Here is a 12551-nt window from a genome sequence, read left to right as displayed (position 1 = left end):
TGTCCTAACAGAATGTGTTTGTATCTTTGCATGTTCCAGACTTAGGTTCAGTTACTTTTGTCAATTACAATGACAATTATGATGTGCTTGCAGATGTCAATTACAATTACAAATACTGTGTTATTGTAATTAATTACTCAATTACACTAATTACTTTGTAACTGAACCCAAGCTTATTTTCTTTTGTCCTTCTGTCACCCATAACAGTTGAAAATGTGTATTGTCAAATTTGTATGGACAAAGAAAATGTTAGTTAAAAAACGACCATTTGGATCACTTAATGTATGACATATATTGGGTTGAAGGGCTAGGAATTATGGGGGATAAAATGTACAAATAATGTACAACATTTGATGGGTTGAAGGGCTAGGAATTATGGGGGATAAGATGTACAAATGAGAGGAATATCATGGGACTTCACTGTGAATGAATTGATTACCATTGAGAATCTAGGATAATCACTGTTGAAGAGATTGCCTTTGGAATAAGGAAGTATACCAATGAGTATCTAGCCAGTCACAGTAAATAAAGTTATTACATTTGAAATAAAGAAATATTCCATAGGAAATGTAGGATGTTTTCTGTGAATGATGTGAATACTTTTGGAATAAAGAGATATTCCAGTGGTTAAAGCTGAATCGGTGATTAAAGCAAGTACTGTCACAATAAAGAAACATATAAGTGAGGATTAAGGGAATTCATAGTGAATGAAGTGAATACTTTTTAATCGAAGAAATATACATGTGAATATGAAGGGCAGTCATAGTGAATGAAGTGAGTACTTTTGGAAAAAAGAAATATACCAGTAAGTATGAATTGCAACCATGCAGTGAGCATTTTTGGGGAACAAGATATATACCAGTGAGTATATAGAGCAGTCATGTTTAATGAAATGAGTACTTCTGGAGTAAAGATATATAACAGTGAGTATCTAGGGCAGTCTTGTTTAATGAAATGAGTACTTCTGGAGTAAAGATATATAACTGCAAGTATCTAGGACAGTTATGTTTAATGAAATGAGTACTTCTGAAGTAAAGATATATAACAGTGAGTATCTAGGACAGTTATGTTTAATGAAATGAGTAATTCTGGAGTAAATATATATAACATTGCGTATCTAAGGCCATTACTGTGAATGAAGTGAGTACTTCTGGAGTAAAGATAACAGTGAGTATCTAGGGCAGTCTTGTTTAATGAAATGAGTACTTCTGGAGTAAAGATATATAACAGTGAGTATCTAGGATAGTCATGTTTAATGAAATGAGTACTTCTGGAGTAAAGATATATAATAGTGGGTATCTAAGGCCATTACTCTGAATGAAGTGAGTACTTCTGAAATAAGGAGATAGTATCTATGGCATTAGCTGTGACAGAAGGGAATAGTTTTATAATAAAGAAATAAACTAGTCAGCTTATATGCAGTTACTGTATGAAGAGAATAAGAAATGTCAACAAAACAAAGCTGACAAGTTAATGAGTAAGAGTTGTATCCAGTGCAGGCCAGATTACCTATTAAGCACACTAAGCACATGCATAGGGCACCAGACCAACAGGGGCACCCGATAAAATTCAAATTAATTTTTGATAATTAAGTTCACTGAATTGTATATGGCCATTTCGATTTGCATGTAAGAGTATTTTGATTTGAAATGATGGCAACACTGGTATTTTCCCACCTTTTTAGCTTTTAATATTTATTTTTTTTAAATTTCACGTGTGGGGGGGGGGCACCATAATATTTTTAGTGCTTAGGGCCTTGGAAGGTTTTATCATGGCACTGGTTGTGTGTAGTTAGATACAGATTGTTACTGTGAACTCTACATTTAAAACTACAAAGTGAAGCCCTAAAGTTAGATTGAATATGTTGTATTGTATTCATGCTTCACTGTCAACAATTTTATATGCTTTTTAGATCCAAGACCAGAACTGTGCAGAGTAGATTCGTGGAACTGATATGTTTACTATATCTACTCATTTATATGTACAAGTAAACTCCAACTGCAAACAACATAGAATCTAATTTGCCTTCCCATAATGCACTGGCAGATCATGATCATCTACTTTGTTTTTGTTTTACTGGTTACTCCTGACAGACGGCATAACCCTGATCTGCCATCTCGTAATGCAACAGTAAACCAGGGTCTATGCAGTTTACATTGGACTGTAGTTTTAAGTGAGAGTTTACAGTTATGTCTCTGTTTTAATGTTAATATATGAGCTGTGTTTACTGAAGTCAAGAAAAATGAAGGATATAGAATTTTAGCAAGCACTATTTAAATCTCCTGGGCTGTGATAAGGGGCATAGAATATCATAAATTATCGCCTTCACACTGGTTTAACTTGCCCAGAATTTTCACCACAGTAGATAAGGTATATTCAGATTTGTAGACTGCATGTTTGTTCATATTGTAACTTATTAACAAAATATGAGCTTTGCATACTAACTCTTTCTTTTGCTTTTCATTTACTTGTGTCAGAAGAGAATCAAAGGGTAAGTAAAAATAATTTACTAACCTTGTATGTAAAATTTGTTAATCTTTTAAATCTGTCTACCTTTTCAGGTTAAGTAAAAATAATTTACTAACTTTGTATGTGATATTTGCTAATTTGTTAAATCTGTCTACCTTTTCAGGGTAAGTAAAAATAAATTTACTAACCTTGTAAGATTTGCTAATCTGGTAAATCTGTATACTTTTTTGGCTTAGAGTGAAACTTTGCAGTAAAGCATTTATTTTTACACATTCTGATTAATTTGGAGCATTTAGATATATAGCGGTGGGGTATATCTTAAGTCTCATGTCATTCCATCTTTTCATCTCTCGGATGCGGGAGGTCATGGGTTCAACCCATGGCCGAGTCATACCAAAGACTTACAAATATGGTACTAAAAGCTGCCTTGCTTGGCGCTTAGCATTAAGAGACTAGTGTTAGGACTGGTTGGCCTGGTGTCACAATAATGTGACTGGATGGGACATCATGCTACATGTCTGCAGCATGATGCTCCAGCGGTAGACATCACTATAAACTGCCACACTGCAGACATCATAGCGATATGACTGAAAAATTGGTAAAGGCACATTAAAAATCCAAATCACACACACACACACACACACACTCTTTTGAATGCAACTATTCTTGCAGTGTTTAGTGAATCACCATGAAACTTGGTAAATCTTAAAATCACCATAAAACTTGGTAAATTTTAAAATCACCACGACTTGGTAAATCTTAAAATCACCATGATTTGGTCAATCTTATAATCACCATGAAACTTGGTAAATCTTAAAATCACCATGAAACTTGGTTAATCTTAAAATCACCATTGAAACTTGGTAAATCATAAAATCACCATGACTTGGTAAATCTTAAAATCACCATGAAACTTGGTAAATCTTATAATCATCTTCAGAAAATGTGGATATTAAGAAATCACTCTTACAAGTATTGTTAGAGTTACAGTCTTTTTGTTTTGCAGTGGAATGCATTGTGTCATAATTTTGTGAATCCAACTCATCACAGTTTTTTGTGGAGTGACTGTGCATGAGCTTTTTGTTTAAATTATTGCCCTTTATTATACAATCTTGTGAGCACAGCTAGTCTAGGTTTTCAGTGGATGCCCTTGAAACTGTGTACATGCTATGGTCATCATTTGTGAATGGGTATATTGACAAATCACTGCTCACACCATTAGATTGTCCCCATTGCAAAAACAGAATGAGGTATATAGCTTTGACTATTTGATGCTGTCTGGTCCTACAATGTGAGACATCAACCCATATATTTGTGTTTTGGGGTTCGAGGTCTTACTGCCAAAATAACTGCTGTTTAGCATGCTCCAACGTCGGCTGACATCAGAAGAAGTGAAACTTTCAGGAATATCTCACACTTGGCAGCCTGTGCTTTTCTTCAGATTAAAGTCATATTGCTTTAGTTGACTTTACATAATCTGATGTCTGTTTTTCTAATAAATTCAAATTGAACACAAATAAATGGACATGTTTTCAGTTCCATTAACCTACATTTGAGTTGGCTGTAATGCAGTGGAATATAAGAATAAGTTGAAGTATGTTTCTTCAACAAAACAAATAAAAAATATACTAATATTATAAAATGTGTTTAGATAGCTTTATTTCATTCAGATTATTTGCATCCTTTAAACTGATTTTGGCATTCCCTGCTTCCAGCCAACTAAAATGTAGGTTAATGGAACTTGAAGATATATCAGGGTCAATGTTTTACATTGTAGGACTATCTGTCTATATTACCATACTTTTCTAAGTCTATATTGGCTGGAAAACCGTTTTATAATGATAGCATAAAAGCTACTGGACGTAGATGCTTTCTACACAGCTTATTGTTTTTATCACTATTTGACATCTTTAGGTCATTATAGAAATTTTTCAAATTCATTTTACACATTTCTTTCATGTTTTGGATTTTTTATTGTTAATACAGTTTAGTGAATATCACATCAATCAAATTCAAATTTGTATTCATATTTATATGACCCAGTTTCATTTTCAGGTAATTATCTGGCTATTTTTCAATTTTTTAATTGTTTTAAAATAACTTAATTGATCTTTTTCTGTTTTAAACTAAAATAGGTTAGCACAATTTAACAAGAATCACAATAGGTAGATAAATGAAATCTGTATGCATTTTGTATTTATCAGAAGATGTGCGTACTGATACAAATTTTCTTACTGTTTTGATTTTGATTTTTACCTTGTTTGATCTGCACTGCAGTCGGGGCATATATTTTATACAACGCTAATCTATTTGTTTTTGTATGTTCCAGTCTTGTCCTGCAGCTAAATGTAATCTAAAACAAACTTGTGAATGTAACTTGTCTTGCAGGTTTGTATCGAAGCTTTGAAACTTGGTAGATAATATGGTGCAAATATGTGGATATTGACATTGTGCTCCCACAATATTTATTAAGAGCTATGTCCCTTACTGACTTGCTGGATGCTAAAAATATATCATAATTGAACATGTCGACTCTTATCCTTCATGATTGTAGGGGTTGGATGTAGGATTTTACTGAGGTAAATTTACATGAGCAAATTCCTTGTCGTTCCTCATCATTCCTCAAATTTTTGGAACTTGAGGAAGTGAAGTTTTAATATATAATTCTAAACTAGGTTAGTGTGACACTATTTTTGCTGCTTGTTTGCGTGGGTATATTGTGGTGCACATGCTTTTGTTCCGTCTGTTCATAACCATTCCTTCCTATGAAGATTCATCAAGCTTCCTGAATAGATTGCCCAAGTAGTGGCCATCTGCAAAAATGGTACCATTTTTTGGGCCCTTCTCTTGGGTTTCATGGAGGGGTCATAGGTCAGTTATGCAGAAGTTGCAATTTGAAACTATAAAAAATGACCTTGACATTACTTTTTTTATAGTTTTTTTTTGTGACCAAACTTTGTATATGAATTTAAAGGAAGAAGACACATAATACTTGTAATAGATTTTGGGTTATGACCCCAGCTCATGGTTTATAAGTGGGATGGGGTGGGGTGGAGATCAGACATGTGATAAAAAGGACATGCCACAGTGAGCCCTAGAAGACTCTAGTTTTCATTGCTGATTGCACATCATTTCGAAGAATTATTTCTGTGCTAAATTTTTATCGGTTTCATTCTTTGTTATAAAACTAATAATATGGTGGCTTTGTTGTGTGGGGAATTGTGGGTTTCATTTGATAGACAATGTAACATTGCTTACACCAGGAATGAAAAAAGTGGGGCATGTAGGTACTTTTATCAAGGCCATGTTAATTATAAGTGCGACATGTCAGTCACTTTTCTGATACCAGTTAAGTGTTTGCAGAACTCATTAAAGGCTGCACCATTGATTCTTGTTTTTCATCTTTAGTGCAGGAAAGTTACCTCAATGGAGTGCATAGGGTGCATCAAAAAGCCCCAGAAAATAAGGATAAAAAATTGTTACAGTTGATTTTACACTGAATATCCCAAGCTGGATTAGTGGGGAATGGTTACTCAAGCATGATGAATTGAGTTTCAAGTACAAAATGTTCACAGCATGAGAGACAGATAATATGTTTGAATTTTCATTAAAAAAAACGAAGGTAAGAATGTTTGCAAGCACAGTTTCTTTTTATAAATTACCCCACCTATTGACCTAGTAGGGACCCTTGGGCCCCACTTTTTTCATTCCTGGTGTAAGCAGTGGGGTTTGATAAGGTTTTCTGTTTACATATATTTACGAAATACTGGATGGATTGGTTCATAAATGGGATGAAATAATTTTGAAGTAAGAACAGTTCAGTCTATGACAAGCTCACTTGAACTGTTGACCATAGTATCAGGTTCACACTTGTAAAAGATTTGCTTTTAGATTTGTTAGCTCAGTTTGTCATTCGGCTGAGTGAGCATACAATATGGCACTGCCATTGGGCAAAGTGAGCCTTTGGTATGGCACTGGCATTGGGCCGAGTGAGCCTTTGGTATGGCAATGGCATTGGGCCAAGTGAGCATGTGGTATGGCACTGCCATTGGGCCAAGTGAGCATGTGGTATGGCACTGCTATTGGATGGCCAAGTGAGCATATGGTATGGCACTGCTATTGGATGGCCAAGTCAGCATATGGTATGGCACTGTTATTCGATGGCCAAGTCAGCATATGGTATGGCACTGCCATTGGATGGCCAAGTGAGCATGTGGTATGGCACTGCCATTGGATGGCCAAGCCAACATGTGGTATGGCACTGCTATTGGATGGCCAAGTCAGCATGTGGTATGGCACTGCCATTGGATGGCCAAGTCAGCATGTGGTATGGCACTGCTATTGGATGGCCAAGTGAGCATATGGTATGGCACTGCCATTGGATGGCCAAGTCAGCATGTGGTATGGCACTGCTGTTGGATGGCCAAGTCAGCATATGGTATGGCACTGCCATTGGATAGCCAAGTGAGCATGTGGTATGGCACTGCTTTTGGATGGCCAAGTCAGCATATGGTATGGCACTGCCATTGGACCAAGTCAGGATATGGTATGACACTGCTTTTGGGCCAAGTTGGTATAGCATTGCATCATTCGTCAGTTGTTTGTCATGGTCCATCAGCAATTGCTATTTTCAATGTCTTCAAGAAACCCCCACCCAAAAACCACTGAACTCGTTTTATCCAGATTTGTAGAGAGCATTTTGGCATCATGGCCTTTAAGTTTTACAAATGAGGTCATTATGCTGTCAAATAATGCTGCCATTGAAAAAAAGGAAAACCGTTAGAAGACTTTTAAAATTGTAAAATACAATTGACCAGGTTTGACATTAATCAGAATCTGTCATGCATGTCTTTCATGTTAATACTGATGACACCAAATCATCATAGATGTGGCCACCATTAACAAATTTTGAAAAAGCTTCAAGCAACTTCTCAAAACCCATTGAACAGAAATTAATCAGATTTGATGGAAAGCATACTGGCATAAATGCATTTTACACAGATGATGCCTATACATCATTAAATATGGCCCACCATTACCAAAAATGAATAACCTTTAAATTACTTGTTATTACAACTGCTCAATAAAATTTGACCCAATTTGACAAGAAACCATACTGACATAAAACCCTTTACGGTCAGACAGAAACCATACTGACATAAAGCCCTTCAAGGTCATACAGATGACAGAAACCATGCTAACATAAAGCCCTTCAGAATCATACAAATGACAGTTGTTGTTGTTGTAGTAGGGTTTAACGCCATTTTTCAGCACAAGATAGGCTATACATGGCGGCCAGTATAACTGGTGGAGGAAGAACCCTGGAAAACCCAGGGAAGAACCACCTACCCACGAGAAGCTACTGGCAGGCTTTCCCACGTACCCACTCTAGTCGAGCCTTGGACTCGAACCCACGCAGACAGAGGTGAGATGGCAATGATCCGTAACAGAGAGCGCTTTAGACCACTCAGGGCCCCAATCATTGCTTTGTATTGTCCCCAGCCTTATGCATAAATGGGGGACATAGAGTTTGGATGTGGATGGTGATCATTGCTTTGCATTGTCCCCAGCCTTATGCATAAACAGGGGACATAGAGTTTGGATATGGATGGTGATCATTGCTTTGTATTGTCCCCATCCTTTTGCATAAACAGGGGACATAGACTGCATTTTTGTCCATATGTCCATCATACTTTTGTTCTTTCACTGTAACTCTGGATGGCATAGAGAAATGAATCTTGTGTATATATCAGTGACAACTGAAAAAGGGGTGCACAGTATGAGTAAGAAATATGGCAGTTAAACACCACCTTATGGCATCTTGCATGCTTTGCAGGACAATCCATAATAAAAATTGAAATTATATAAATACATTATAAAGTTTTAAATTTTTTAATAAAATGAATAGATTATTGACTACTATGTTGGAGCCACAGTAATAGGAAACTAAACATAGCAGCCACCTATCCAGTGTGAGCATTTGGTTAGGTTGTATTTCTTAAACCTCTTGATAGATTCTCTAATGCTCAATGAGATAGAGCTATGAAACTTGGATCCTGTTTACATTGTCACTCTCTGCATAACAAAAATCAGATTTCATTGTGGTGTACAAATGTACATGTTGAAGAACTAAATTTGACCAGTTTCCACATAGTATACATGTATGTTGACATTAAATTCCTGTGTAACCAAAATGTATAAGAGATTTTTCCTTTAAGATTGTGAACGGGATCTGAAAAATATAGATGACTTTGGATAATATTTGGTTGTAAATTGATTAAATTTGAAATTCTGCATTCAGCTTTTGTTCATCAGTAATTGTCTATTTCTTTTGAATCAGTTGTCTTCATGGCCTAGTTTGGTGGTATGCAATCGGGTAACAATTACAGAAATTGTTATTGTCTGCTGACCAATCCAGTTGCCCAGCTTGGTTTAAATTTGACCAGCTTACATATTTCACCTCATATTGATTCAGTTGATCAGTCACTCAGAAAACTAGTCTAGACTGGCACTCAGATCAGCCTAGACTGGCTCTTATACAGGTACCCCCTAGAGTGTGTGTGTGTGTGTGTGTGTGTGTGTGTATATATATATATATATATATATAAAAACACACACTTGTATATATATGTGTGTGTGTTGTTTCAACCCTTTATAATGGAAGCATTTCATGTCCAATTTTCGTGAAGTTTTACTTCAGATTTAAAAATCCACCATCAGTCATCATTTTTCTCACTGAGAAAAATGCCTATTTTAAAGAAACAGCTATGCTAATGTATAGATTTAACCTTCTCCAGTTTTTCAAGTGGCCATTTTATGACTACTTAGTATGCTTGGAAAATCCTTGAATGATCCCCATCTAATAAGACCCTAATTAGTGGAAATAAAAACGAGACATAATGGTTACTTTTTTGGCACTATCATCATCATCTGCAACAGTTTATTAAGGGTTTAGTTTCAAATTTTTTATCTGTTTATATTTCACAATTTCCTAAATCCTTTGTAAAATTTACTCACGTTTGAGATGAATTATTATGGTAACAAATAATTCTGTGACTCATTTGCTTTCCGTTTTAATCTTGGGCTAACGTGATGTAAATTTGTCATGTTTTGGTTCTGGTTATTTTATTTGTTGTAATTCCTAAACCCCTTGATGGGGTTTCTTTGTACATAGGATGAATCATTATGAAGCTAGGCCATGCTTGCTCCACCTTTTCTTAAAATAATGCTTTGATAAGGGGTTTGACATGCAGTCCTTGACCTTCTTGTTGAATTAGTTTTGTCACCTGAGTATTTTTGTTGTTCTCGTATTGCCTCACCTGGAAAATTCTTTACATGTGGAGCAAAATACAAATAGCTAGAACTTGGCATCATTATATTGACATGCTTGTCTCCAACATAAAACCTGTCTTTTTCTCCAACCATCAAAAATTTGAACAAAATATTTTCCTGCAGCACTTTGAGTTTTCTTAGCTTCACTCATATACTGATTACAGTATCTTAATTTTCAGCTGACATTTATCATTGACTGGAAGAATGCACACAAGTACCCAGCCCTTATCTTGTTCTTCATCAATGCCTGCTACTTCCTGGGTAGTATTGGCTGGATGGTACAGTTTTCCAGCAATGTCAGGAAGGACGTTGTGTGTCGGTCAGATGGCACCATCAGGAAAGAGGAACCACAGATCAGGTTGGAAACAATATCTTTCAAATAAAGTATGTCTGTAATATAGGGATTATACACAGTTTGATTGGTTTTCAACATTTGCTACAGAGTTTGATTAATGATCAAATGTCTTTCCTGATCACATATAATTGAACATAGTAAAACATTTATTATCCAGTATCAGTCAATACACTGATGTATGTATGTATGTATGTATGTATGTATGTATGTTATGTATGTATGTATGTATGCATACATGCATGTGTGTGTGTGTGGTATGTATGTATGTATGTGCATGTATGTGTATGTATGTATGTATGTATGTATGTATGTATGTCTATGTATGTATGTATTAATGTGTGTATGTGTATATATGTATGTTGTATGTATGTATGTTTATGTCTATGTATGTGTGTATGTATGTATTAATGTGTGTGTCTGTATGTATGTATTAATGTGTGTATGTATGTGTATGTATGTGTGTGTGTATGTATGTATGTAGCAGTATTTTATGGCACCTCAGCACACTAGTGGCTACATGGTACCAACTAAAGGTAAAATGAGTCAAATGTAAACATAGATTACAGAGAATATTAGATAACCCTTCCAAATAAATGTAAACATAAAGCACAAGATAAAATAGAAACTAAAAAGATGTTTGAATTCTGTTACATGTATACATAATAATGGATAAAAAGTAAAAACTTTAAAAAATTATTAAAACATAAATTATCAACAGAATGTTTTGTTTATTTTGAAAAATATAAAAATGCATTTTATTGGCATGTACAATTCCAGTGTATGTGTAAAATTGATATCAAATATTGACAAACATTAAAAAGTCAAGTGAAGATGACTGCCCTGATCACATAAGAATATTAAATATTGTTTGGAATATTTTGCCTGACTTGTTGATGTTTATATGTGACATAGAAGTGACAGTCTTGCTAAACTCTATCTAGTAACAACAGGATTTGACAAATCTACTATCAAGTTTAGATATAGCTTGAGTTGTTCTTCTCAACACAATTATCTTAGTGAGACAAATGTGTTATCCAGGTCAAGGTAAGATAATGTTTGAATTGTTGTTCTCAACACAGTTAACATAGTGAGACAAATCTACTATCCAGGTCAGATATAGTTTGAATGTTCTCACTACAATTACCATAGTGAGACAAATCCACTATCCAGGACAAGGTCAGATATAGTTTGAATTGTTGTTCTCAACATAGTTAACATAGTGAGACAAATCTGCTACCGTATTTACCGGTATATATTGGGACACGATAAAATAATTATTTTTTTTCCTGTCCCAGAACTTATGGTGAAACTTTTTCACCGAGGTCATATGTCCCAAGACTTAAGAAACAAAATAAATTTGTATCGCATTTGTGCTCCCAACCCCCACTGCATGTTGCAATAAAATAGATAAAATGCTTATTTGATAATAAAAAGAAAGAAACTTCCTTGTATTGTTATCATTTATTCCTTTTTTTCAACATGAGCATTAAAGAATAAAATATATCCACAAAATCCGTATATCTAGTGTAGGCTTTCATACTGTAGCATGTATTGCTTATGTCCAGTAACACACTCCACATTCTTTATTGACATGAACATTGAGAAACAAATTGTGTTTAGTTGTGCTCAAAAGTTTGAATATGTTATCTGACTGAAAACTGGATCCAACAAAATCGCAAACATTAGGGAAATAATCAACCAATATCTTGAGGACAACTGTCATTCGCGCATGACACTGTGTTAGGTGCAAAGTAATCAGGATTGAATTATATCCAGGTCTGCTATATGACAGTATCTTGAAATAAAAATCATTATTTGAAAACACATTCAAATGAGTGTAAGTGACAATCTTTTTGTCAGCACAGGTTACAAAAGTATCATTTTTATTTAACCACAAACATCAATCCTCCTTTGTATTAATTATTACTACAGATGCCAAGGATAATAGAAGCCCATTTTGTGAATAAACACAACTGGCAGTGAGCAGTAAACTCCTTTGAACTTACTGACAGGACGTCAAAGACAAAGGTTATTTTTATTACAAAGCAAGCCGACCTCAAAAGCCGATTTTGGCTACTTTTTTTTTTTAAAGGATGTCAATACAAAGGTTATTTTATTGCAAAGCAAGCCGACATCGGAAGCCCACTATGGATTCTTTTAAGTGCGCCAATTTCTTGACAGCCGATATATGGAAGCAAACTTTGGTTCCTTTTCACAGGTATTCACTGGAATTTTGAAAATAAACTGAAACAGTGGAACAGATTTTAGAGTGACACAATATAGTGCTTTGTGCACGGATGTTGGTGATCCAGTGTTTCCCAAAATATTTGCAGAAAATAAAATCATGTGATGAATTTGTGAAGGCCAGAAGAGAAGCAGTTGATTTTGCAAACAA

General features: G+C 35.0%; 1 protein-coding gene across 1 annotated transcript in view; it reads left to right on the top strand.

Moving 5' to 3' along the window:
• LOC149783376 (protein smoothened-like) overlaps positions 1 to 12551 on the top strand; it is a 75558-nt gene that overhangs the window by 31680 nt on the left and 31327 nt on the right. The window contains exon 4 of the mRNA XM_089931606.1: positions 9981 to 10159. Coding sequence (XP_089787732.1) covers positions 9981 to 10159 — 179 coding nt within the window. The remainder of the gene's footprint in view (positions 1 to 9980; positions 10160 to 12551) is intronic.

The sequence above is a fragment of the Sinohyriopsis cumingii genome, chromosome 14 (assembly GCF_028554795.1).
Source record: "Sinohyriopsis cumingii isolate HCF-2022 chromosome 14, ASM2855479v2, whole genome shotgun sequence".
Lineage (NCBI taxonomy): Eukaryota > Metazoa > Mollusca > Bivalvia > Unionida > Unionidae > Sinohyriopsis > Sinohyriopsis cumingii.
Note: the sequence above shows the minus strand (reverse complement) of the source record. Positions and strands in the feature narration are given on the sequence as shown.